The following is a 27,979-nucleotide window of genomic DNA, read 5'->3' on the forward strand; positions in this document are numbered from 1 at the left end:
AGATATTTAAAAAGGAAGTAGTAATATTAATATTGCTACACATTAAATATTTGGATGTTTAAGCCGAAACCGGTTTGGCTCAGTGGATAGAGCGTCGGCCTGCGGACTGAAAGGTCCCAGGTTCGATTCTGGTCAAGGGCATGTACCTGGGTTGTGGGCACATCTCCAGTGGGGAGTGTGCAGGAGGTAGCTGATCAATGTTTCTCACTCATCGATGTTTCTAACTCTCTCTCTCTCTCCCTTCCTCTCTGTAAAAAATCAATAAAATATATTTAAAAAAAATTTTTTTAAAAAAATATTTGGATGTTTAAGTATCAATTTCTAAAGACCCAGACAATGATTATGAGTGGATGTACTCAAATATGAATAAACAATATTTAATAGTCATGTATTCACAGTCAGTTTGTTACTATGGAGTCACATGTGATGTCATAAATTTGACATTCTATGCATGCCTAGACTGAGCAACAGAAAATGGCGCTGGGGAGATGAACACCTGCATAACAGCAAAATAATTTCAATAGTTAAAGAAATGAGTCAAACATCTCTGAAACAGAAAAAGAAGGTGAGCGAATTAAACATCCTAGAGTCCTGCCAAAGAGTCAAGGAAAGTTAGATATCCATCCATCATTGACCTCTGGGGCTTCTCTGAAATTATGGAATTATTTCAGATGAAATTATCAAATTATTTCCCTCCTACGTGGAGGGAAAATGGAGGGAAAAGTAAATGATAAAAGGGGAGAAAAAGGAGATTAAAGTATAAAGTATAAGTCAATCCGATAAATCAGCACTTAGGGAGTATATGCTCATGTTAGTTGTAAGAGGTGAAAACACAGTTGCTGACCCCTGTACGATTCTCCCACAGAATAGCCCATACGACAATTTTTAAAAAAATATTTTTAATGACTTCAGAGAGGAAGGGAGAGGGAGAGAGAGAGCTAGAAACATCAATGCTGAGAATCATTGATTGGCTGCCTCCTGCATGCCCCCTACTGTGGATGGAGCCCAAAACCCACGCACTTGTGCTTGACTGGAATTGATTCTGGCACCCTTTGGTTGGCAGGCTGACACTCTATCCACTGAGCCAAACCAGCTCGGGCCCATATTACAATTTTTAAATGATAAATGCCTTATGCCTTGAACCTATAAACCACTGAATTTCTACCTTAAAAATGATACAGTTCTTTGAATTGTTTTTACTCATGCTTAGCAGAACAGAGCAAATATATATATATATATATATAAAGATTTGATTAGCAAAGAGATGAATGCTAATTTTAATTTATCCTTTGTCCCTAAGCCCCAGGTTTCTAATGCCCTTGAGATTAAAATTAATAAACATTCTTTGTTTCTATATTAAGAATGAATCTGCAACGAAATACTCAAAAGAGAGTCTAGAAACAGAGAAAAGACGGGAATCTGAAAAATCAATTCGTCTCAGCACTCCGGTGAGCTGACATTTTTTATAGTTGATAAGAGAATAAAAAAGCAGAAAGCATAATAGAAATATTCGGGGTAAGGGAGTTCTGAGAGACTGAGCTATTGGGGTTTGTTTTAGGGATTATCTAATGTCCCTCATGGAGAGGTTAAGGTAAAGCTAGGAGAAGCTGGTCCCTGCCTTCCCTACAGTACACATCCCCATGTTCCCACAGAAAAATATGGTGTAGAAACCACAGCCGTCTCCTCTGCTCAGCCTTTGGGAGGAGACTGGTCTTTGTTCAAATCAGGGAGGGCAGGGGAGTCTGGCCATCACATTGACTATTTTCTGCACAATCTTTCAGATGAGGCATGCAATCAATCCGCATCACTGGCTGAGATGTTGCCCCATGCGTCCTCATCTGTCGTGTAGACACTGCCTTAGGGCAGCTGAGGGAACAGTCCTTCTTGGCCCCTGCCGCACAATGCGTATTTATATTCACATGTGCCTGTTTTGGAAACAGGGCCAGCAGGTCACCATGAGCAGGGTGAGCAGAGATCAAACTACTGATTTTGTAGGGGAGCCACAGTCAGTCTGGGTGAGGGGAAGGAAATGGGACATAGAAACTCTTCCCCTTGCCTCTCCATGGTCTCCTTCAGTGTTGTTCTGCTCAGAGGGAATGCTAGAGTGCTCTATTCCCTCTTACACTGTGGAGCCCCATCACAGCCTTGGTTAGGAACCATCTGCCCTCATCTTTGTAGTCTGGTCAAAAATGGGGACATGTCTTTTTAGCATCTGTTCATGGGCTTATTCTTAAGGGAAGCTGTGGGGAAAGGGAGAAAAAATGGTCAACTCCACGAATGACCATTGAAGAGTGACAGGTGAAAAAAGATGAGATGTCAGATTTGTGTCTTGCTTTTGGATGCTCTTCCAGATACAGCTCCACTTTATTGGTCCTCAGTGAAGTGAGGACTGGGCCAGATTGAATTAAGGGTCATAGTGGCCAGCGATCTTCTCAATGGGGTTTGCTATGTTTAGCTGGACATGGCTATTCTGTAGGCACAAGCCTGGGAGGATTGGGTGGTGGCATATTACAGCCCTGGATCTCTTCTCTCCTCAAAAGGGATCACAAGAAGCATTGCAAAAGACAGAGTCTCGAGGGTACATCGTGCGAAGCCAGTGGTCTGGAAGTTCACGGAACCCATCCTCCAGAGTCCCATCAGCAGAGGAAGCCAGAAGCAAGACCACCAGTCTTAAGGTAGAGATAGGGATGAAGGATGGAGCGCATGATAGCATAATAGTAACAACAGTAACGATAATACTGATGATGATGGTGGCTAAAAACTGTTGATGTTTTCTATGTGCCAGCCCCTGTTCTATGTACTTCACACTCCCCTGCCCCCCAAAGCCCTATTTTACAGCTGAAAACACACACACACACACACACACACACACAGAACAACTTGCCTAAGATTTCACATTAATAATGCTAACAGAGCTGGATTAAAACCCAAGGTCACTATATGTTTAATCGTTTACACTGAAATGATTCCACTCTAGGTTTCTCCCTTCCTACCTTTCTTCCTTCCACGAAATTGTTGAGTACTCACGAGTAAGAACAAAGGTTGGAAAGGTCAACAATGAAGATAAGTTGTTGAAGAGTCTTCGATTGTGTAGTGCTTTGGGCCCTCACGTAAGCCTGGCCACATAAGAAGAAAAAGTTAATTTTGAGATTAAGTCCTTGGTTGTAGAGAGAGGGTGGCATAGATCCAGCCACTGGGAAAACTTGACTTCCCATCAATCCATCTAGCTCTGTGCGGACCGGCTCAATAATCTAACCAAGAAAACGCCTTTCAAAATATGTGAAACCTTCATAAAAACAGGAATAATGTATGGATGCTTAACGATTCATTGCACATCTTAGTAAAGGAGTGCTGTCTCTAGAATGGTTCCTTCCTACTTTGGAAGGGTATTCTCTCCTGAGCTCCGCAGACACACACAGCCCTGCAGGCAAAAGGGAGACACTGGGCTACCCAGCCTGGCAGCCCTCCAGCAATCACTGCCTTAGTCACTGGGCAAATGTACAAAGAGATGTCTCCAAGGTGCTCTGTAGAGTCTTTGCGGGGGGCGGGGTGGGGGGACATCTGGTCTAGGTGCTCATGGGGTTAACTAGAGCTCACAGATGGAGGCAGTGGCAAGCAAGACCCCTTACTCAGGCTTGCCTAGAAGTCTCTGACTGGGCAGGTATACATACAGAAGTCCAATGACAGAAATTTGCAAAGGGTGTGCCATCTGCTGAGGGTCAGAAAGAGAGCCTGTGCCCCAGCTACTAAAAAATAAATAAAAAGAGTGATGGGGGAATGGGGTCAATGAAAGCTGACTGTGTCCGTATCCATTTAACAGAAACGACTAATATCTGGAGCCTTGAAATGGCTAAGCCCCTTGAAGCCCCACTTAAAAGAGCTGGGGTGAACCAGGAGCCAGTGAAAGGCTAGGGAAGGACCAGGGGCCAGAGGACAGCTTCTTGCCTCCTGCTGGATTGGGGGGAAGGGGTCCCAGACGCATGTGGAACTCAGACGCCCATTCTCTTGCTCCAGGGCCCCACAAGCTCCACAACCTCCCGGACTTCCTCCACTGCCTCCCACAGCCAGCAAGAGTCCCAGCACGAACTGTCCCAGCACGAGCTGTCCGGGCTCCCCTCCCCGCCCACGACGCCCGTGCTGCGCGCGTCACCTGCGCCTGTGGACTCCTGCCCCCCCACGCCCCCGGAGCCCGAGCCCCAGCCCCAGCCCCCATCCCTTCCCCAGCCCCAGTCCCTGCCTCAGTCTCTGCCCTCACCCATGCGCAGCATCAAGATGCATGAGCACCATGACCACTGGGGGCACAGCCTGATTCGGGATCGGGATCGGGATCGGGATCGGGATCGGGATCGGGATCGGGATCGAGATCGGGATTCCCGGGATTCCCGGGACTCGCTGCATCGGGATTGTCCACGCACGCCCCCCTTGGAGTGGAAGCCCTATTCTCAGCGCAGGTCCTACAGCTCCCAGGACCGCGACTACATAGTTGACCTGGGCCGGCAGCGGGAGGAGGATAATGAGGACGAGGAGGCCTACTGGTCATCAGTGAGGACACTGTATGAGAAGAACCCGGGCTGCTCACGCCCCCGGCCGGTGAGCAGAGCCTGCAGACCCTGGTACCCTGGGCGCCCCTCTGCGCAGCCCGAGCCCACGCCCCTCCCAGCATCTCTCCTCTCCAAGCTGGAGGGAAGTCCAAGTGCATCCCAAGCCCCCCTCCTGCAGCCTCAGTGGTGGTGGTGATGGGGTAGGGAGTAGGGGGTGGGAGGTGGCGGGTGGGGGGAGGGGGGGGTCCAGGCCTTAGCTGTGTCCAGCATCCCAGGGACCCAATCAAGGTCCCATCTGTTTTCTTCCCCCCCCCCCCCTTCCCTGCCCTGGGATGAGTCCTATTCCTGACCCCTTCCCGTCTGTGTGACTGCCGCCCCCCCCCCCCCTCCCCGCGCACTGGCACCTCTGTCTGCAGGCCAAACCCAAGCACGCCCTCACCATCGCGGTGTCGTCCCGGGCTCTGTTCAACATGGTGGACGGCAGGAAAGTCTACGAGGAGGAGGGTCTGGAAAAGTACATGGAGTACCAGCTCTGCAACGAGAACGTCATCCTGACCCCCGGGCCCGCCTTCCGCTTCGTCAAGGTACCAGGAGGACCCAGGCCGGCCTGGGGATCTCCCCCAGGTTCCCTCACAATCCCTGACCCACTTTGTTGTTCTTGCCCCTGGAGTTGACCCCAGTCCGGTTTCTGCGTTCACAGAGGCTCCCAGACCATTGAGGTTCACAGAGGCTCCCAGACCATTGAGGGAGGCTCGGCCCCAGAACTGAGATGCTGCGCTTTCCTAAGTAGAGTCCTAATCAGGAGACCTGTTTCCTCCTCGGAAGGAGCGGTAGCCAGAAAAAATGATGAATTTATAATTCCAAGCACTGGTAGAATAAAACGCCTCCTTAAAATGAGTTGAAATTCACTCTTGCTGCTTTTGCCCCAAACCTAGCATATTTTTAAAAAATCAAGATGTTCTTGGCACTTAGGGGCATGATTTTAATGAAGTAAAGTTATCTACATTTATACAGAAATGTATAGCACTTAACTGTGATCCCTATATAACTTCAACAAATATTACACAGTAGCATCATAACCAGGCAGAAACAAGCTGTAAGTAGAAAGTATGTATGGGGCATGGGAGGAAACCACACACCTATTCTGAAGACTCCTGCTAAAAAGAGAGAAAGTGCCGAAACCGGTTTGGCTCAGTGGATAGAGCGTCGGCCTGCGGACTGAAAGGTCCCAGGTTCGATTCCGGTCAAGGGCATGTACCTGGGTTGCGGGCATATCCCCGGTAGGAGATGTGCAGGAGGCAGCTGATCGATGTTTCTCTCTCATCGATGTTTCTAACTCTCTCTCTCTCTCCCTTCCTCTCTGTAAAAAATCAATAAAATATATTTAAAAAAAAAAAAGAGAGAAAGTGGTCTTTGGCAACACATACACTACAATTGGAACAATACACACCATTAACATGGCCCCTGTGCAAGGTTAACTATGCAAATTCATGAAGTATTCTATATTTTTCACAATAAAAGAATAATCATCAACCCAAGTGCCCATAAATAGTCAATTAGATAAAGTAGATGTGGTACATATATACCATGGAATTTTACTTGGCTATAAAAAAAAATGAAATCTTACCATTTGCAACAACATGGATGAACTATAAAGTATCATGCTAAGTGAAATAAGTCAGACAAAAAAAGACAAATGCTATGATTTCACTTACATGTGCAATCTAAAGAACAAAATAAATGAATAAAACAAAACACATAGAAACAGACACATAGATACAGAGAACAAATTAAGGGTTGCTAGAGGGGACGGGCATGGGGGGGGCTGGGTAAAAAAGGGATTAAGAAGTATGAATTGGTAATTACAGAATATTCACGGAGATGGAAGTACAGCATAGGGAATGTAGTCGTTAATATTGTAATACATATGTCTGGTGCCGAGAAGGTACTAGAATTATGGGGGGGATCACTTCTGAAATTATATAATTGTCTGACCACTGTGCTGGTATAAAATGATACTGAATGTGAATTATAATTGAAAAGTAATAAAATAATGATCAGATGATCAAGAAAGGCAGCCTTTACAAAACAAAAATAAAGTTATAAAAGGGCTAGCCTAATCCTTCTCTTTGCCTACCCCACAGAGATAATGCTAGTAGACCAAATGTAACAATTTCAACAAATACCTATAGATTCCCTAATCATTAACTGAAGCCCTATGTGTGAGAGGCATGAAGTACAGAAATGAATGACATCACCTCACCTACAAGGAGCCCCAACTCTCAGTGAAGTGTCTTCAAAGCTTGAATTTGACATTGATAAGATCCCTTCTCTCCAGACTCCCAGTGCCCACCTTGCCTGGCCCTCTTATACACACACGCTCATGTTTGTAACCTACAGGCCCTGCAGCATGTCAATGCTAGACTCCGTGATCTGTATCCCGAAGAACACGAATTATTTGATATTGTACTGATGACTAATAACCATGCCCAAGTGGGAGTGCGGCTTATAAACAGCGTCAATCACTATGGTAAGTAAAATAAATACCATGTGGAAGCACGGCTCGCTGCTCTGGAAGAGGGAGGCCATGTGATTTTGCTAACTGTGGCCTAACTAATGCAGTGTCTTTGATACTGACACCCCCTTCTGCGTGAGGAATGTTTATTTGCCTATGTCAGAACAAGAGAGGCCATGTTCATTTTTAACTTCAGCACAGAGTTGGGCCCAAAGCTCTGGACTTAACTTGTCAAGTGTGAATTTCAAAGTCTTAATCCCAGGTCCTGCGATGCATTTCTGTTTTATGTTCTTCACTTCTGAACCTGACTTCAAGGAGCCGTCACCCCAGAGGCTTTCACTGTGTGATCAAACTTCTTGCTCACCGCAGATACATGTGAAAGGTTTAAAGGTTCTCACCTTGCCTTTCCACTCTTAAACTCTGATTTTCGCTGGCTGTTCTCCCCACACATCAAACGTCTCTTCAGAGTATTTCCATCAGTGTGCTGGGGACTTTAAAAGTCCCCTTCTTCCTGCTATGGAATTACCTGACTTCTTATTTGGGGACTTTAGCCTATTTTCTAAATGACATCAGTTTTATGGGGATGGCAAGCCAAAATAAGGTATAAATTTGGCATATTTAAATGCTTGGTTGAAATTGGGCATATGTATAAATAATCAAGATATATTACAAGTTATAAATTGTATTAACCTAACTACATACTTTAAAAAATGTTTGCCTTTCGAAAATGCAGCTTTCATCGTGTAAGGACATGAAAATAACGTATGTAAAAGGTTTAGCATAGAGGACTGGCATAGATTAGTTACTCAATAAAGTGCAGCTATTAGATGACTTAGTAGGTGAGTTATGTCTCTCTATCCCTCATCACACTGAGCCCACAAAAGTAGTAGCATAAAAAAAGCATCGTTATTCACTGATTAAATCTGCAAAGTAACTGATTGAGCCCAATCTTCTCATGCAGCCTTGTTCATGGAATAACAACCTGTCACCTGGAAAAAGAGTTAGTCACTTGCCTTCTACGAGTGCTGAACACATTGTTTGCAGGTAGTTTTTATCGCGCGCTAACAGGTGGCGCGGGCCATTTTTGCTAATTTTTTGCGCAAATGGCAACGTTCAGTAAAATTACGATAACTTTAGTTTACGTATTTATATGTTACCCGCATTCTACCGCTAGTCTATAAAAAACGTATTAATACGTGTCCTGCGCTCTACTACACTGGTAGAACATATAAATACGTAAAACATATAAATACGTAAAACATATAAATACGTTTCCCGCATGCAATATGTGAAGGCAATTTGTATACCTCTCTGCTATGGTCTTTGTTATTTTATAATTATCTGTTTACAAGCCTGGCTCCTCAGTGTACTGTCTCTTTGAAATAAGGAACCATGTTCTAGGCATTTCTAAAGCTCCAGTGCCACCACATAATTTCTGTTCATTAAATCAATATAATTAAGGATTTGTAGGGTACAGTTTTGTGCCATGTTTGCCCAGTGCTGGCTTACGTGGAAAAGTGAGAGCATTTTGTTAATTCCACAACAAACACTTGCACTCAACTGTTGAAGGACTCTAACTATTCTCTAGGTCCATATAGGTGTTATACTCAAAATACTGCTTTTTGTTATATGCAGCTGCCCAGTGTATCACCTATCTACAAACACTCTGAATGGGTAAATATCTTGTATGCATGTCACGCTTTACTTAATTATTCACACATTATTTAACCATGTTTTGCTTTTTTAAATAATCCTGCACCAAAACATTTCTACATAAATCTTTATCAGAGTTTCAGATTATTCCCTTAAAATTAAGTCCCCCAAAATGCAATCTTAGGTCAAATTGAATAAACCTATTAGAAGTGCTTGATATATTTTGTCAAATTACTTTTTAGATAGCTTGTACCAATGTATACTCTCATCCATAGTGAATTTGGATGCTTATTTTACAAACCTCTCACCAACATCTAGTACTTTTTTTAATTGTTGTTGATTTAAAAGACATTTGGTGGTATATTAGTGTTTAGTCTGTTATTAATTCCATTTAAACTTCCAAGTCAGGAAATAGAGACAATTTCAAACCTTTTGTTGATGTTTTTAAAAAAATGTTCAATTCCCAGCACAACTTTTTATTACTATTGTATTGTTACTGAAGAAAGGTAGAAACAGTACTTAAAATAGAATCACACTTTAACTGGCCCTTACAACAAGTCAGGGGGCTGCAGTTGAAAGACAAGAGTCAACAGGAACCAGTGGGTTTAGACAAGCTTTTAGGTTTTGGTGTCCTTTTCTGTAATGAAGGTAATAATGCCTGCCAGTTATTGTGAAACTAAATTGGCAAGGTCAATGTGGATGGACTTCATAAATTTTTATGCATCAAACACATCAACTATTATATAAAACTAGTGGTCTGGTGCACAAAATTCGTGCACATTAAAAGGGAATTAATTAGAAGAAATATTTTAATATTTCTATTTGCTCTTTCTTTATAATAGAAATGTCAGAGGTGAAAGGAAATTAGTAAAATGTATATGAAAATCTTCCTCCTGTCAGAGTCTGGGGCGTGCCGTGGGACCCAGAGTCAAGTCCCTGCCCACCTGTCCATGCCTCGAAATCACATGAGACCCAGACCTGGCTGGCCCCACCCCCATTGGATGAGATCCAGACCAGGCTGGCCCCATCCTCCTCAAGCCCTGCTGGGCAAGGGGCACAGCCTCAGGTCCCCCATCAAGCCCCACTGGGTGGAGGTTGCAGCCTTAGGTCCCCCGGCACACCCTCAGGTCCCCCAGCCCAGTGCCAGGGTGGGGGGGCACAGCCCGAAATCCCCCGTTAAGCCCCACTGGGCAGGGGGGTACAGCCTCACGTCCCCCACCCCAGCCTGGCGCCACACAGTCTCAGGTCCCTGCTGATCGCTCATTATGGCTAGTTATGTGAACCCTGCCTCCGCTGTGGGTGCAGCCACCTTGTGTTATGGGAACCCTGCCTCTGCTGTGGGTGTAGCCATCTTGTGATGTAGTGAGGGAGTGAGGGTCAATTTGCATATTACATCTTTATTATATAGGATGCTGGTGCTAAGAAGGTAATTTTCATTTTCCCATATTGGTACTCAGAAGGAAATTCTAAAACCTCATTGGGCACTCACTTATTCCTAAGGTAACTCTCACTTGCATTTACAGTAGCTATATTGTCTTTAGACTCTGACATAAGGAAATCTCTCTCGCCCGATAACAGGCTTACTAATTGACCGCTTCTGTCTGACCGGTGGAAAAAGCCCCGTTGGCTATTTGAAGGCATATCTTACCAACTTCTATCTTTCTGCGGACTGTGAAAAAGTACAAGAAGCACTGCAAGAAGGTATAGGCTTGGTTTTATCCCGGCAGTTAACAGAGAGGTTTGTGCTAGTGCTTACTTCCATTGAGCTTCCCATACGACTATGTGGTTTATGCCCTCGTTGGACATAAGATGTTTCTGCAAGTGGCAGCCCTTACGTTCGTCTTTTAGAGCTTGACCTTCCTGGAGGTGGACATCCTCCGTGATCATCTTACATCCATTTTACACTTTTCCATCCCTTATAAAAATGCAGTGCATGGACAACTGTTTCGAGATGTGTGGTTGTGAAGAGGAATTGAGTCATCAGGAAATAATAGCTAGAGAGGAAATGCAAGGTCGGGGAGGGTTTATACTTTTTTTAATGGTAGAAACTAAATCTCATGGCCCTGAGAGTAGTATTAATCCGTCCCCATGGTCTTCTAGGGATCGCCTCTGCAACAATGTTTGATGGAGGGAAAGACACGTCTTACTGTGACTCACAGCTCCGTGTGGCTTTTGATGGAGACTCCATCCTCTTCTCTGATGAGTTGGAATATCCTACCAAGGACGGGCTGGAGAAATTCTTTCAACATGAAACACAATGTGAGACTAAGCCTATTGTTCAGGTGGGTTCAAGGAGCTCTAATTAACTTTGATCCCCCTATTTTCCAATAGATAGCATTATTTGTTCATTGTGATGGCTTTCAGATTACTTTAGGCAGCCACTCCTCAGTTCTGATCCTTTGCCATTTTCTCCCTTTCTTTTGTTAACTCCTATTTTGACTTTTTTTTAACAAAACATTCTTTTATCTAGCCTTTTGGAAATGTTTCTATGATCTTATGATAATGACTTCACCCTCCAAGTTATGAGTAACAGAGGCATTGTGGCTTACCAATAAGCCATTTCTACATAACAGGTTCTCAAAATAGTAAGGTCATTTCCAGTAGGTCAGTAAACATTTGTTGAACCTCTCTCTCCGTAACCTCAAACTCGATAAAGGCATTGCTTAATTGAGAAAATCTGCAAAACTGACAGCTTGAGTTGGATCAAAGAATGAGCCTCAAGTAAGTGCGAACTATGAAAACCTAATCAATCTGAAACTGAACATGAACTTTTTTTGGAACCTATCCATAAACTGAAGTGAAAGTGTTAAAGCCACAGTCTGAAATGAACCAAACTTCTGAACCAAAGGAAATTTGAAGAACTAAAATATTCTCCAAACTGAACTAATGGATCATTCTGTTTTAATCTATGAATCTTACCAAAAAATTTAATTGGCCTCTTTTTCTCAGCTCTTCTTGAAGTGAAGATACAGTTTATTATATTTTATTACATTTATAAAACTGTGAATAGACAAACTGAAAGCTGAAAAGTTTTATTAACTAACCTTACGTTACAGCAAGTGATATTTAAACTGTGTGTGTGTGTGTGTGTGTGTGTGTGTGTGTGTTTAACTTTATAGGCCCTTCCTAAATAGCCACTTTGGAAGACTTGTTCTCATGCTATGAAATTGTTCAGTGTTAAAAAAGTTTACTGTTGCAAGGAAAATCATTTGTGATATTTTATATATATCTGCTTTGCTAAAATTCACAGCCCATTTTATATTATCCATTAACTATTATTGAAATGTGGAAGAGCTCCAAAAAAAAGAACACACACACACACACACACACTTTAAAAAAAAAAAAGAATTACTACAAGATGATCTAAAAATACCATTTTCTCATCCCAGGTAAAGCAAATTTTTTAGATTTTGTATTTATCAGATACATTTTGCATGTTTTAAACCATTTTTCCCATTAAACAATTGAAATTGAGAAAACCAACAAATTTCTATTACTCATACAGGCTTTCACTATGCAGTAGAAAAAAAATACTAATTTTTTGCATAGAAAGGGTAGCTTTTCTATAAAGACCAGGCTTTGCCAGATGTGTTCCACTGATGAGAATGTTATGAGGGCCGATTCCTACCAAAGGCTTTCTAGTATGTTGGTCGTGGGGTTTGGCCATGGCAGTGTCCCAGTTGTCTCAAGTGAAAGAAATCTGAGGGTCCCTGGCAAACGACACAGTTGGGAAGGATTAATCTGGCCACGTTCAGTGTATCATATAAGCCTCCAATGTGGTATCATGACTAGTAATGAATGTCTCCTGATTTGATCTCTACATTGTCTCACCATTCTGACAATCACACCCAGGTGTGTGTGTATGTGTGTGTTTTAATCAGTTTTTCAAGTATAATTTACATACAATAAAATTCATCATTTTTAGTGGGTGGTTTAAGAGATTTGACAAACGCATATAGTATTGAAACCACAATCAAAATACACAACATACAAAATTCCCCGTGCTTCTTTGTAGTCATCCTTAAGTCTCTTATCGCCAACCACTAATCTTATTTCTGTCCCCATAATTTTGCCTTTTCCAGATGTCATATAAATGGAACCATACAGAATACAATCTTTTGAATCTGATTTATTCAGCATAATGCATTTTAGATTCATCCCTGTCATTCCATGTGTCAGTAACTTGTTGCTTTTTACTGCTGAGAAGTATTCCGCTCTATGGATATGCCACATTACGTTTATCCATTAACCTGTAGGAGGATATGTAGGCTGTTTTCAGTTTATTTATAAATACTACCACCCTAAGCATTTACATACAGGGTTCTGTGTAAACAATATATCTCATTTCTCTTGGGTAAATACCTAGGAGTAGGATTACTAGGTCACAGGATAAGTATATGTTAAACTTCAGATGATCTATTTTGAATTAATTTATATGTTTGTGCAAAATATTGGTTAAGGTTCATTTTCACTGCTTATAGGTATCCTAAGTGCTCCAACACTGGCTTTCTGTTCCTTTAATATAGGTATCTATCTTTTACTAATATTGTACTGTCTTGATTATCATAGTTGTATAGTAAGTCTTGAGATCTGGTGGTATGAGTCCTCCAAATACATTATTTTCCAAATATCTTTTGGACATTCTGATATCTTTACATTTGTATACAGATCTAAGAATTAGCTTGTCATTTTTGTGTGTGTGTGTGTGTGTGATTGTGTTGAATTTATATCTTAATCTTGGGAAAATAGTTATCTTAACAACATCAAGTCTTTCTGCAGCCCATTGACATGGTATATCTCTCCGTGTAGTTAGGCCATTTTTTATTTCTTTCATCAGTGTTTTGTAGGTTTCAGCACACAGATATTACACGTTTTGTTAGATTAGGGGGAAGAGACATTCTCTGTTGTCCTAGTTCATCAAATCTAAGGCAGTGCCTATATCTTCCTAGGTCTTAGGAGTAAAGTTATTTCATTGATCATGCCTCTCCCCCAGTGATGAGGCATTTATATGGTGTCCTTTGTGTGATTTTTCTAACTTATGAATTACCTGACTATTATATAATTGTCCCCATGTGATTTTGCTAACTGTGGCCTAACTAATGCAGTGTCTTTGATACTGACACCCCCTTCTGCGTGAGGACTGTTTATTTGCCTATGTCAGAATAAGAGAGGCCATGTTCATTTTTAACTTCAGCACAGAGTTGGCACCTTATTTAAAATTGCCCTTGGAGTTCACCAAACACTAATTTGAAATAATATGTGCACCCCTAAGTTCATTGCAGAGTTATTTTCAATAGCCAAGATATAGAAGCAATGCAAGTGTCCATCAATAGATAAGTGTATAAAAAAGCTGTGGTACCTATATACAATAGAATATTACTTGGCCATAAAAAAATGAGTCTTATCATTTGCACCAAAATATTATATTAAATTAAACTGTGGCTCACGAGCCGCAGTTTGCTGACCACCGGTCTAGGTGAAAAAGGTGAAAGCGTTAAGAAGTACAAATTGGTAGTAACATGATCGTCACAGAGATTTAAAGTACAACATAGGGAATGTAGTTGATAATATTGTAATAACTTTGTATAGGGCCAGGTGGGTACTGGAAATATTGGAGTAAACACCTTGTAAAATATTTGATTTTTACTATTTTGTCTGTCGAGAATAATATGACCCCAGCACTCAATATGAAAGTTCATATTGACCCTGCCAATAGTCACTAGTATCATTTTTGCTGCTGTTGCTCCCTCAACCCCTGCAACAACAACAACAAAAAAAAACAGGAGATTGCCGAAACCGGTTTGGCTCAGTGGATAGAGCGTCAGCCTGCGGACTGAAAGGTCCCAGGTTCGATTCCGGTCAAGGGCATGTACCTGGGTTGCGGGCATATCCCCAGTAGGAGATGTGCAGGAGGCAGCTAATCGATGTTTCTCTCTCATCGATGTTTCTAACTCTCTATCTCTCTCCCTTCCTCTCTGTAAAAAATCAATAAAATATATTTAAAAAACAAAACAAAACAAAACAGGAGATAGCTAATAGCCTGGGTCCATAACAGTCTCCTGTCCCTTTCCAAGGAGTGGAGAGTTTTTCCTGGCCCTTCCCTTTTGGTAGTGGATCTTTACCTGCGCATTGGGGGGTGGGGCTAGGGGCTAGGGTTTGAAGCCCTTCTTTCAACAGTTTAAGACTTTTGTTCCTTAGGAGGTAGGGGACAATGTCGAGTGCCAGTCTTTCCTCCTGGTGGCAGCTGCTCCTGTCTGCCAAGCCTGCACCACGGAGGACTGCATTCTTTCATCTCCTGCCCTGCCTGCCGTCTTTCTCACAAGCAACTAGCCAGGTCGCTGGCGGGAAAAGCCTAAAGGGAGTGTGCATTTCTTGTGTCTGGAGCTTCCAGGACTTTGATGCTCTCATTAGCCCACACTTGGCCTTTATCAATGTGTTCTCTAAAATAAGCTGCATTTTTCGCACTTGCTTGCACCTGGTATGTCTTCCTTCAGTGCTCTGCCAACGATGTGTCAGTCTGTGAAGTCCATCTGTCCTTGAAGAGACCTTCAATTTTTCCTTAGCTTTTTTCCCCCCTTAGGTTTCATGTTAGTTGGTTGTCCTGATAACTCAGCTCTCTACTGGGCTCAAGAAAAGTGACATTTTTTAGATGATCTGGCTTGTTGTACTGCTAGGAAAGGAGTAACAGTCTTTCCAACGGTGGATATCCCAAACAGATTCCAAATGCTTCAAATCATACAGCTCCTCAAAAAGGTATTTTTGAGTAACTTTTCCTCACATGTCTATAATTTTATTGATAAATTACATACTTAAACTACTGTACAGATATATAAATTATGAAACATACCCAAAAATAAAAGTAAGAAAGAAGGATATGGGTACCTGCTTTTAATATGGTCACATAAAATGACCTCCCTATTTATTCCCTTTGGAAGGGACTCAAAATCAGAAAGGAGAACTGTGTTCTGCTGGGTTTCAAAGTCCATCTGTGAGCAAGGTCAACCCTGCCAATAGTCACTATACCATTTTTGTTGCTGTTGCTCCCTCAACCCCTGCAAAACAACAACAACAAACCCTTACTTTTTTATTCATCTATGTGTGTGCCTTCCACCTTTAGGATATAAAATTTTCATTTTTTTCCTGATATATATATATAGCTTCATAGATAACAAAACTAAATAAATGATCACGTTGATAAGCCAAGTTTGCAGAAAACAGTTTGTCTCCATGATAACAGAGAAGAAGGGAGCTTTTAATTTGTGAAAACAAGTTAGTCCTAAAATACTATCATTACCTTTGACCTTCCCCTGAAACCACTACTTGTTCCCTGGTAAACCAATCAGTGATGAGTAGTAAAAAGAAAACTAGGACAGAGCATATGCAAAGATACTATAAGAAAAAGGCAGCTCTAGCCGCTTTGGCTCAGTGGATAGAGAGTCAGCCTGTGGACCTAAGGGTCCTGGGTTCAATTCCAGTCAAGGACCTTGGTTTCAGGCTCCTCCCCAGCCTGGGCCCTGGTCAGGCACTGGCAGGAAGCAACCAATGGATATGTTTCTCTCACATGGGTATTTCTCTCTGTCTTTTCCTCTCTTCCATTCTCTCTAAAAATTAATGGAAAAATATCCTTGGATGAGGATTTAAAAAAAAAAAAGGCAGACAAAGAAGAGAAAAATCTAATAACAGATAAAGAACTCTCATTAGAAATACTTGCCAAAGTATAGGTGAAAGTTGTGACTAAACACTATGACTTTTAAAAGCTTAATACAGCAGTGTCATAAATTGTAAATGCAAGAATAGAGAAGAGCCCAGCAGGCGTGGTTCAGGAGTTGAGTGAAGACCTATGAACCAGGAGGTCAGGTTTTGATTCCTGGTCAGGACACATGCCTGGGTTGTGGGCTCGATACCCACTGTGGGGGGTGAAGGAGCCAGCAGATCAATGATTCTCTCTCATCATTGATGTTTCTCTCTCTCTCTCTCTCTCTCTCTCTCTCTCTCTCTCTCTCTCTCTCTCCCTTTCTCTCTGAAAAATCAATAAAATATACTTTAAAAATATATTTTAAAGAATAGAGAAGAGATGATAAAATGTTAAATAATAACACTCTGGAAAGGAGGAGAACTGAAAAATAAGAATTTAGAAAGGAAAAAGCAGAAATAGATCACAGGTAAAGAAAATTCAAAATATGCATAATTGGAATCCTTAAAGAAAAACACTGAAATTATGTTTTTGGGAAGAAGATGTGTGTGGCAAATATAAACATGCATATTTATATAAAAATATAAATGAAGCCCTAGCCAGTTTGGCTCACTGGATAGAGTGTCGGCCTGGCGACTGAAGGGTCCCAGGTTCGATTCCGGTCAAGGGCATGTACCTTGGTTGCAGGCACATCCCCAGTAAGGGGTGTGCAGGAGGCAGCTGATCTATGCTTCTCTCTCATCGATGTTTCTAACTCTCTATCCCTCACATTTCCTCTCTGTAAAAAATCAACAAAATATATATTTAAAAATATAAATGAAAAGATCCTGAATTACCAGAAGATTGTCATTCATATCTTAAACTATTAAAAGATTAAAGGCCACATTATGTAACAGGGAAATAGAACAGAATGATGATGAGACATGCCATTGTAAAATTATTTGACTTCAAAGATGAAAGAATAATTCTTTGGGCAATCTGCACATACAAGTTGAGGGGAAAAAAAATCAAGCTGTTCTCAGCCTTGTCCACAGCAGCACTCAATAGTAAGACAGTTGTGCTCTACTACTGGTGGAAATGCTGACTGGTGCAGCCACTGTGGAAAACAGTATGGAGGTTCCTTATAAAAGTAAAAATGGAACTCCGTTATGGTCCAGCAATTCCACTGCTGGGTACATATCTCAAGAAACCCAAAACACTAATTTGAAAGAATATGTGCACCCTAAGTTCATTGCATTATTTATTCATTATTTTCAATAGCCAAGATATGGAAGCAATGCAAGTGCCCATCAATAGATAAGTGTATAAAAAAAACTGTGGTACATATATACAATAGAATATTACTTGGCCATAAAAAAGGAAGTTTTATCATTTGCAATAAAGAGTAGATGGACCTAAAGGGTATTATACTAAATGAAATAAGTCAGTCAGATAAAGTAAAATACCATATGATTTCACTTACCTGTGGAATCTAAAGAACAAAATAAATGAATAGGCAAAATTGAAATAGATTCATAGATACAACAAACAAACTGGTGGTTGCCAGAGGGGAAGGGGCTCAGGAGTCTAGGTGAAATAGGTGAAGGCATTAAGAAGTACAAATTGGTAGTGACAAAATTGTCACAGAGATGTAAAGTACAACATAGGAAATGTAGTTGATAATATTGTAATAACTTTGTATAGGGCCAGGGGGTACTGGAAATATTGGAATAAACACTTTGTAAAATATATGATAGCCTAACCACTATGCTGTACACCTGAAGCTAATACAAAATAATATTGTTAACTATAAATAAAAATAACATTTAAAATATATTTGAAGAAAAGACAGTGGAGCACTACTTATAAGATCATATGGAAAGAACATACAAATCGCATATTCTATATCCAGCCAAAAGTTCATTCACATAAAAAGGAAATAGGTCAACAGTTGAGAATATACAATATTCTGAAGGATTTTATTCCCATAAGATTTCTTGACAAAACAAGTATTAGAGAACATATTTTGGTTACTCTGTAGACTACTAGAAACACAAAGGCACACATGGGCCTGGAATATATTTAATCAGAGAACCAAACTAAAACAATCATAGGGATTAGGGAGTAGAAAAGAAAATGCATACTACATGCCCTTATATAGAAATTATATAACTAATGAAAGCTGGAAAAACACAGAGGAAAAGGTCTAAGGAAGACTAAATATGCTGATATATTCGGCTACAATAGCTGATCAAATCATCAAATGTAAAGCTGATAAATAGAAATCTGAGAATCCTTAATAATGCTGATATAAACAATTAAAATTGGATGGCTGAAGAAGAAATAGAGATAAAAGAGATAAAAAGTACCCTAATTTCATTATTTCTCATTATAAGAGATAACAGATCCTGGATTTAAAAAAATAAAGAATCCTTAATGATGCAAGTGTAAATAAGTAAAATTGGATGGGTGAAGAAGAAATAGAGAATAACTAAGAGGTAAAGAAGTAGCCTAATTTCACTATTTCTCATTGTAAAAAAAAATAATAAATCCTGGATTTTTAAAAAATAGAGTACTGGGGGTACTATAAAAATTTGTAATTATAAAGGTAACCAGTAGAAGAAAATAATATAAACCTTCCTAAATCTTAGAACACATACATACTTACACACACACCCCAAAAAAGACACTTGTTAGTGAACAATCCTTTAATATCTTTAAGCATGAAAAATACAATAAAGGTCATAAGACAGAACCATTACCATGTAATACCCATAAATATAAATGTCCTAAAAGTCAACTTTTGTTTTAAAAATCAAGACTTTCAAATTGGATCAAATAGCAAAATCCAATTCTATGCTCCCTAGTACTACAGCTAAAACTAAGTGTTTGGAAAGACTGAAGATAAAAGTGTAAGACAAGGTTGTATTCAAGCCAACAAGGTATGAAACAAAACAAAACAAAACAAAACAAAACAAAACAAAACAAAACAAAGTATACCTTATAAGATTAAATATGAAATTCACAAAAAAGCAAATTAAAAGAGTTGTGCTTTGGTAATTAACTGAGCTTTATTTAGAATAGCCCGCTTTGCCATCAATAGTTTATGTCTGTTGCCTTGGTTTAACTTTTCAATAGAAATTTCTTTCACTCTTAAAATATCTCTATTTAGACAATAAATTATACGATCATCCTACATTTATTCAAGGAATACAAGGATGGTTCCTTATAAGAAAATATAGTCACATAAATGTAAGGAATTTCAGCATTGTGCCATGGGCATCATGATACTGCATATATCCTTTCATAAGCTCTTATAAGCCTCTGCTTTCTCAGCATTCGCTTCATTGACTTCACTCGATCACAGCTCTGACGTATGTTCCTTTTACAGGGTGCCCTGAAATGCTTTCTGGAAGAATTAGGCAGACTGCAGAAGAAGTTTTATGCCAAAGACCAACGGTTATGTTGCCCGATCAGGACCTACCTGGTTACAGCCAGGAGTGCAGCCAGTTCAGGTGCCCGAGTGCTGAAAACGCTTCGCCGCTGGGGGCTAGAGATAGATGAAGCCCTATTCCTTGCTGGAGCCTCCAAAGGTCCCATCTTGGTGAAAATACGGCCCCACATCTTCTTTGATGACAGCATGTTCCATATTGAAGGGGCACAGAAATTTGGCACCAACACAGCTCATGTACCTTATAGCATTACTCAAAAATGAACAATTAGATATGGGGAGGAGAAATAAAGCAGTGAGTCTGGTATTTCAGAAGCCACTTCTTGTGGATCTCTAGGGTATTTAGTTAGGTATTTCAGAAGATTGGACCTCAGTACTTAAGTACATTTGGAAAGGTTCTCTCTTGATTTTTTGGAAAACATTGTGAACCTTCAAGTTGCCTTCAAGCTACATCTCTTTGAGATGTCAATGCTGTTGAATACCATTGCACCTGCCTTTGTGTGTAAATCATGATGATGACGCTTTAGGATAAGTTTAGACCTTGAATGCTTGAATGCTTAAAAGGCTATGTCAGAAGCCTAATTGGTCTTACAACGCATTGCTCATTTTTGGATGTTGGTAAATAGAATAAATTGTTACAAATCATCATTATAGAATGGTGGTCTTCAAAGGGGGGAAGAGTAGGATTACATACACTTTTGAAAGTTAGAGCTTTTTTGTCCTTTGCCTCTATGAACAGCCTTTGAATCAATGCAAGTGAAAATATCACTCCACACGAGTCATTCAGAAATAAATCAGCTGGTTATTCATACAGGGCATTTTCCATCTAAGTCTAGCTCCAAACAGAACCTCCTAGAAAGGTTTTTTAAAGCTTGTTTGGTGGGTTTATTGCCTGTGAACAACATTTTTGCAGTCCTCTGGCTTTGGCCCTATTAAGCCTTGGCCATGGCTTCAAATATGGCATGAAGCGTAGTGTCCTGGACTTTCATTGTTATCATTGTTCTGTTTTCAAAAACATGATTAACCATAATCTACTACATGATAAGGCATGGCAAGCTGGATATTTTCATGTTACCTCATTTTCTCATCTAATCAAACGTGTGTGATATCATATTGTTACCCTTCTTTTCAATCAGTGAAGAACCTAAGATGCAAAAGCAGATTAAGTAGCTTGTCCAAGAACAGCAGCTAATAAATAGCAGGACTAAGAATCAAATTCAGGTCTTATTTACTTCAAATGCTATATATATATTTTTTTTTTCCTGTGTTATATAACCTTCCAAACTGAGTTGTTCTTACTGATTCCATGGCCCATCCTGAACAGATTAGTCATTCCATTGAATTCTATGATTAAGCTACACAGCAGTTACATAGCAGGTCTCTCTCCTCTCTTCCCCACTCCCTCTCATGTTCCTTCTACTCCTACGTCCATCTTACCCCACCCACATATGCAATTTCCACCCTGCCTCTAGTTAAAGATGCTGCTGGCATACATCTTTTGATCTGCTTCCTAATTTGATGTAAGCCAGTCCAAAATATACCAGTCATGACACTTAATGAGTACCTAGTGTTTTCTATGCATTCCCCAATGTGAAATCCACCAGAGAACGCAGACAATAATCCCATCCTTGAGGAAATTTAAAACCTTAACAGTACCATAGAGGAAATCCATTGTGCAAACTCAAACAGCCAACACTAGAGGGCTGTTTGTTCTCAGTGCCAAATGAGGGTCACATATGAGGTTGAAGCAAGTATCTGCATGGGCTGGCAGTGGTCAGGAAATGAAAAGAACTGAGGTGGGCTTTGAAGGACAGAAAATAGATAAAACTGAAGAGAGAGAGGAAACAGATGTGTTCCAGGCTAACAGAGTTTGACAGGGAGCTTCACATTATAGGAGAAATAAAGGCCCCGATCCCTTCATGATTTCTGTTCCTGGTGCCTTGCCTAATCCTCAGTGATCGTGCTCTTTCCCACCCCTGTGCTTCATTCTCAGCACTCATAGGAAACTGCTTCTGCCATTCCACCCCTTTTCTCTTTGTGTTGTGACTATCGTTACATGTTATATCCTTCACAAATGTAAAGGAGGGTAGGAGAGCTTTATTATCAAAATCTTACAGGGATTGATTTCAACTGTTCACATTGTAAGTATCCTCTCTCGCTCTGGAGATTCTAGAAGGGGGCTGGGGCAGCGGAATATTCTGCACCAAACAAGTAAGCACCCTATTCCCTGTGACTTTCATAGGGCCTAAGGGCTGGCACATATTAGGTGGGTGAGTAGATGGACAAATGACCACTTAAGAGTCCATTGGTCTAAAGCCACAAGTCTTTGAGATGGGTCTCTGTGCAATAACCTGGCATTTCTGAAGCATGTTCCAGGGTATAGAGCACTTTCCGTTCCATTTATGCATTTAATGGTCTTATGCAGGGGGCTGGAAGTGGCCTGCTCAGAAGTCCATGTTTACAGTAAGTGCAGGATTTTCCTACTGTATTCCTGCCAGTGTCAAATAAGGCCATTTGAGGATGCCTCCTCCTACAGGGGCCATATCAGAATTAGTCGGGAACTTGTTAGACATGCAAATTCTCAGGCCCCATCTTGAACCAATTCAGTTCCTAACTCTGGTGCCCAGGCCCCAAAATTTCAGTTTTTGTTGTTGTTTTTTGTTATACAAGCCCTTTGGGTGATTCTGCTGCGATGCTAAAGTTTGACAACCATTGGCCCATTCTATTTCCAACTGATCCATGTTGCTCAGTTCATGGCCTCATTTATTGGAGGTGGAGTGGGGGGACGGGGCGGGGGGCGGCGGTTAGAGCCCTTCCTTAGGCTTTAGTGGGCAGGGAAAATTCTCCAGAGGGTGAAACATTGAAGGGAGGGTTAACATGTCCCAGGAGCCCTTAACGGAAAACACGCTACACCATCCATGAAGTGTGAGATTTGTAAACCAGCCTATAGAGCGGATTGGCAATTCAAAATACTCACTGAGCATTCAAGTGGGGAAGGCCACCACCACCCAGGGATTGCCTTGGGGAGGAAGCCCGCCCTGTGAAAACCGGGGACTGTGCTCACCCAGGACTCTCAGGCTGGGAGCCTGCTTCAAGGAGTCACCAGAACCCACAGAGCAGCCCGATCAGGGGTCCGCAGAAGGAAAACTACAAGTCCCAGCATGCCCCACTCCACCCCTTCGGGGACAACAGGCCGCGCCCCAGAGTTCCTCGCGCACAGGTGGCTGCCTCAGCCTGCGCGGCTCAGTGTCGCGCTTCCGGAAGTGCGGTGCAGGGGCGGGTGGCCCTCGGCCCGGGCGGCAATGGCAGTGTCCGGCGTGGCGGCGCTATTGGCCGCGCTGGGAGGGGCCCTGTGGCTGGCGGCCCGGCGATTCGTGGGGTCCAGCGTCCCGCGGCTGCACGGAGGAGCGGACGCCGGCCTCATGCGCGGGAAGACCGTGCTGATCACCGGGGCCAACAGCGGCGTGGGCCGCGCCACGGCCGCCGCGCTGCTGCGCCTGGGGGCGCGGGTGATCATGGGCTGCCGGGACCGCGCGCGCGCCGAGGCGGCGGCGGCGGAGCTGCGCCGCGACCTCCGCCGGGACGGGGACCCCGGCCTGGACCCCGGGCTGGACCCCGACGGCGGGGCGGGCGAGCTGGTCGTCAAGGAGTTGGACCTGGCCTCGCTGCGCTCCGTGCGCGCCTTCTGTCGGGAGATGCTCCAGGTGTGGAGCCCGCGGAGCCGGCGCGGGGCCGGGCGGAGGGGCGGGCCGGGGCCGCGGCTGAGCCCGGAGGGTCCGCCCCGAGCCGGGGGTGTGACCTTGGGAAGGACGGCAGCGAAGAGGAGGAACGATCCCATGATTTGGGGGCGGCTGGAGAATCGGGAGCTGGGAGGGTTGGAAGGGCCGTGTCCCGTCTTCCCGGGAAGCTGAGCGGGAAATAGGCCCGAGGGACAGCAGGCCAGTGTGCGCGCCTGTCCCCGCGGGCGGCCCAGGAGGCCCGCCGGGGCCCCGCACGGCCTTTCCCGAGTCCAAAGTGCGTGTGGACCGAGCCGTCTCCCTCCGGGGAGCCGAGAGCACGGAGAGGCTGCTGGCCAAGGGCTTCGAAAACCGTGTCCTTACCCTCCCCGCGGGGGTAGGAGCTCGGCGCTCGGCCCCCGGGGGACTCGTTAGCACCACCCTCACCGCCACCGGCCTCATTTCCACATAAACTGGAGCTTGGAATCCCAGCAGCCGGCCTCGTGCTCGAAACAGGGACAGAAATAAGGAAATATGCAATACCTGGCATTTATTGGAAGGTGCCCGATGTGCCAGGAGCTTGTTCCAAGCATTTCAGATACTAAAAAAAAATACATTTATTTAATGAGATGCAAGCGCCCTTGGCTATTTTTTTGTCCTGGAATCCCCACAGTAACCCTGTGAGGTGGGCAGTGTTATCCCCATTTTACAACACAAGGCGATGCAGGCATAGGGCGGCCAAGTTGGGTGCCCAGGATCTGTCTCCAGAGCCTTCGCTTTTAACTCCTGTATTCCTGCTGCCCTCCAGGGACCGGGAGGATGTCTTGGTTTAAAGATGGTAAATTTTCCACTGAAGTGCATGTCTGACATTTGACATTGACATCGAAGGGCTTCCTGCAGAGGGCGCTGGGGAGAGAGATTGAAAGTTGGCTGGCATAGGAAATGGGCCTGTATGAAATGGAGTCAGGTCTAGAGCAGAGGTTCCCAAACTGTCCTGATTTTTTTTAATTATTATTATTCCATGATGCCCTGAGGCCAAAAGAAATATCTGCCATTTTATTTCTATTCAATAATTAAGTTCAAATAACCTAGTAAGTGTTGATGTCATAACAACGTAGTCACTATTTGAAAAAAATAGTATACATAATGAAAGGGGGAAAAAGAGATATGCATTTCATTCTTCAGTAAACATAATTACTACAGGGAATGTGTACCTGTTGTTCACTCCTCTGACTTTGGAATCAGATCGGACTTTGCCACCCTCATTTCTTGTTCCAGATTGGTTTTTAACACTGGACATGCACTTCATTACAGCAGCCGCTAAAAACAGCTTTGCAGAGATGTGACATCCTCAAAAGAGAGAGCACAGCGTAATGTTGAAGCTGTGAGCCACCTGAAACTAGTCGTTTTTGAGATGTTGAGCGGAGTATCTGTTGCCCTTGAGCATTTAAAATATTCCAGAGGATCCTGGGAGTTCCTTGTGACTCTGGGGCATCCAGATGCACAGTTTGGGAGCTGTTGCAGGTCTGGAGAGGTTGGGGGGAGTTTGTTGGTTTGTTTTTATGTCTACTTCATTATCAGAAAAAACAGGTTAAGCATAAGAAATAATACTCAGAAGAGATGTTGGAAATATTAAAAGTGGATCTCCCTCTTTGTCGTTGAAATGAAGATGTGGCTGGGTATTCTTATTCTTAATCTGGTATTTTATTTCTTTGGCCACTTGGAGCAGAACCAATTAAAAGCTGAGATAAAGAGATAACTAAGTTGTCCTTGCTTCTAAGTATTAAGTTTCTTCCCAGCTCTCAAGTTCAGTGACCATACCAGAAATTTTTTTTTTTAATGGAAATGTAAATTTCCCACAGGTTGGTATTCTTGGTATTTATGTCATTTATCTCCTAGAATTAAAAAAAAAAAAATAGTAGATGATAAAGTCTTAAAATAACACAAGTCCAGCAAAGAATGATGGCTCCGAAATGATTAATACAGGAAACTCTTCCAAAGGATTACTGAAAGAGAACACTCCTTTCTTTCCCCCACGGGTGAACTTTTGCCTTCTTTTTGAAGCTGACTATTGGAAAAGCTGAAGGTGCTTAGACAGACAGAATGAGAAATAGTTAATCCTCTGACGGGTAGGCTTTGATACAGTTGTGAAATTTAACACATTTTTCTTTTCACTTACACTTGGCAAACGGGCCAGTGAAATGTGAAATTTGACCTCAAATTAATTCAATGGTGGGTCATCCCTCTGTCTTTACACCTGGAACATGTTGTACATTTATTTTTCTCTGCCCATCAAAAGAGACAGAGAGGAGCCAGGACAGGGCTGGAGAAAATCAACTTACCATGAATTACTAAATGAAAAGACTTCCCTTTCAGGACAGTCTAAATTTAATCTGGAAAGGTGTGGCAGGATCCGGTCACAGTGCAAAGTTCTGACTATATAGATCTAAGTTGAGAGCCCCTTGAAGCCTGAAAGCGGTAGATTTCACCCTATAGGGAAGAAGAACATGACTTCCAGTCATCCTCAAGTTTAAGGTGTTTGTTGATCCTATCTCCTCTGTTAATCTCCTTTGCTGTTATTGTAAGACTTAGTATTTAGACTTGTTTCTGATATTTTTATATTACCTGGATCATTTTTTAAAAAATATTTCTTTGACTTATTTATGATGTTGTCTGGCCTTAATTTACATCCCTGACCTACTCTATTGCTTGTCCTAATTTTAAGGAAACAATTTGAAGTTGCTCCATTCCCTCAGTACCACTTACCCTTAGAAAACTACAAAGTAAAGCAATCCTAACCTGCCCCTGGTGTTGATCCTGGCAGCTCTGGGAATAAACAATACTGACCTTCTGCTGTATTTCCACTCTCCAGCTCACCTCAACCCTCCAGCTTTTCTAATTTGAGAATCCCAATTAGAAAAGCAAGCTGGCTTACTAATTGAGAGCCCGGGCACTGGCATCAGAAGCGTCCATCTTCAGATTTTTGTCTGTCACTTGGGAGGCCTGTGGTACTGGACAAACCACGGACCTTCAGTGCTTCTGTGTTGAGAGTAGATGAGCTAACCCGTGAAAAGCAGAAGGCCACGCCCCTATTAGGCATACAAGTCTTTTTTAGTTCTTTGTCAATTGTTGAAGATTCATAGACATTTTATGGAGTTTTAGTAGTTCATAAGAAATTTAAAAATTTTTATTTGGGGTACATTTAAGGCCTGTGTCTATTAATTCTGCTGTTCCCTTTTTGACATTTACAGGAAGAGCCGAGACTGGACGTCTTGATCAATAATGCAGGGGTCTTCCAGTGCCCTTACATGAAGACGGAAGATGGGTTTGAGATGCAGTTTGGGGTGAACCATCTGGGTCACTTTTTGCTCACCAACCTTCTCCTCGGACTGCTCAAAAGTTCAGCGCCCAGCAGGGTGGTGGTAGTTTCTTCCAAACTTTATAAATATGGAGACATCAACTTTGAAGACTTGAACAGTGAGCAAAGCTACAATAAGAGCTTTTGTTATAGTCGGAGCAAGCTGGCTAACATCCTCTTCACCAGGGAGCTCGCCCGCCGCCTGGAAGGCACAAAGGTTACCGTCAACGTCCTGCACCCGGGGATCGTGCGGACTAACCTCGGGAGGCACATGCACATTCCGCTGCTGGTCAAGCCACTTTTCAATCTGGTGTCTTGGGCTTTTTTCAAAACTCCAGTAGAAGGTGCCCAAACTTCGGTTTATTTAGCCTCTTCACCGGAGGTAGAAGGTGTGTCAGGAAAGTTCTTTGGGGATTGTAAAGAGGAAGAACTGTTGCCTAAAGCCATGGATGAGTCTGTTGCAAGGAAACTCTGGGATATCAGTGAAGTAATGGTTGGCATAGTACAGTAGGAGCAAGAAGTGTAAGAGCCATTTTAAAAAAATGGATCTCACTCATATCTATGGTCAGATGGCTTGAGCACTTGCTACTTGAAAAATTTTGATTTTACAATAGTACTACTAAGAAGTACATATGGCTGTTTTGAAGTTATGAAAAGTTTTATTTGGGAAATGAAAATTTCAGAAAAGATGTTATAAATATACAATAAGCATAATGAATAATGAACAAATATGATAGATTTTAAAAACTGTAATTGAACATGCTTGGATTACAAATATTAAAGAACTCAGTTATTTAAAATAGATACCTTGAGAAGTTTTTGTCTCTGATTTTCATGACCAAAGTGTTAAATAGTTCTATTGCAATGCTGGTTTTTGTGTGGAAATAATATGCCTGGTGTGTGTGTGTGTGCGATCCTTACTTGGAATAAATTTACTGATGTAAATTCTTCATTGTCTGTTTCTTTAGACGCTTCACTGAAATTAGTCCTTACCACGTCATTAGTCTGTACTGATTTTGGAATACCAAGTGTCTTTTCTCACATTCTTTTTTGCTGCTCTAAGAGGTAATATT

At 42.2% G+C, this 27,979-nt stretch overlaps 2 protein-coding genes and 1 non-coding gene across 3 annotated transcripts; all 3 read left to right on the plus strand.

Moving 5' to 3' along the window:
• Nucleotides 1–1,313: 1,313 nt before the first annotated feature.
• On the plus strand, nucleotides 1,314–20,162 carry LOC118669251 (cytosolic 5'-nucleotidase 1B-like). The gene is made up of 9 exons (XM_036335273.1): nucleotides 1,314–1,448; nucleotides 1,782–1,964; nucleotides 2,541–2,675; nucleotides 4,015–4,590; nucleotides 4,958–5,125; nucleotides 6,942–7,071; nucleotides 10,288–10,410; nucleotides 10,810–10,991; nucleotides 19,773–20,162. Exons 1-9 carry the CDS (start codon nucleotides 1,314–1,316, stop codon nucleotides 20,094–20,096), a joined length of 1,956 nt encoding a protein of 651 aa, XP_036191166.1. The 3' UTR covers nucleotides 20,097–20,162.
• LOC118669520 lies at nucleotides 5,948–6,051 on the plus strand. The gene has a single exon (XR_004971998.1). It is a non-coding gene; the product is annotated as a U6 spliceosomal RNA (small nuclear RNA).
• Nucleotides 20,163–23,054: 2,892 nt separating the features above from the next.
• LOC118669252 (retinol dehydrogenase 14) lies at nucleotides 23,055–27,854 on the plus strand. Its single transcript, XM_036335274.1, has 2 exons — nucleotides 23,055–23,536; nucleotides 26,800–27,854. The coding sequence occupies exons 1-2, from the start codon at nucleotides 23,135–23,137 to the stop codon at nucleotides 27,415–27,417; spliced, it is 1,020 nt and encodes a 339-aa protein (XP_036191167.1). The 5' UTR covers nucleotides 23,055–23,134; the 3' UTR covers nucleotides 27,418–27,854.
• Nucleotides 27,855–27,979: the final 125 nt, after the last annotated feature.

This window comes from Myotis myotis, unplaced genomic scaffold (assembly GCF_014108235.1).
Source record: "Myotis myotis isolate mMyoMyo1 unplaced genomic scaffold, mMyoMyo1.p scaffold_m19_p_14, whole genome shotgun sequence".
In the NCBI taxonomy this organism is placed as follows: domain Eukaryota; kingdom Metazoa; phylum Chordata; class Mammalia; order Chiroptera; family Vespertilionidae; genus Myotis; species Myotis myotis.

What these genes read in the sequence shown, in the direction of transcription:
- LOC118669251 (XM_036335273.1), top strand. Translation starts at nt 1,314, where the DNA reads ATGCCCTTGAGATTAAAATTAATAAACATTCTTTGTTTCTATATTAAG. An exon ending in GCTGCTCACGCCCCCGGCCG is followed by an intron (nt 4,591 to 4,957) that starts GTGAGCAGAGCC and finishes CTCTGTCTGCAG; the next exon opens with GCCAAACCCAAGCACGCCCT. An exon ending in ACAAGAAGCACTGCAAGAAG is followed by an intron (nt 10,411 to 10,809) that starts GTATAGGCTTGG and finishes ATGGTCTTCTAG; the next exon opens with GGATCGCCTCTGCAACAATG.
- LOC118669252 (XM_036335274.1), top strand. Translation starts at nt 23,135, where the DNA reads ATGGCAGTGTCCGGCGTGGCGGCGCTATTGGCCGCGCTGGGAGGGGCC. An exon ending in TCTGTCGGGAGATGCTCCAG is followed by an intron (nt 23,537 to 26,799) that starts GTGTGGAGCCCG and finishes TGACATTTACAG; the next exon opens with GAAGAGCCGAGACTGGACGT.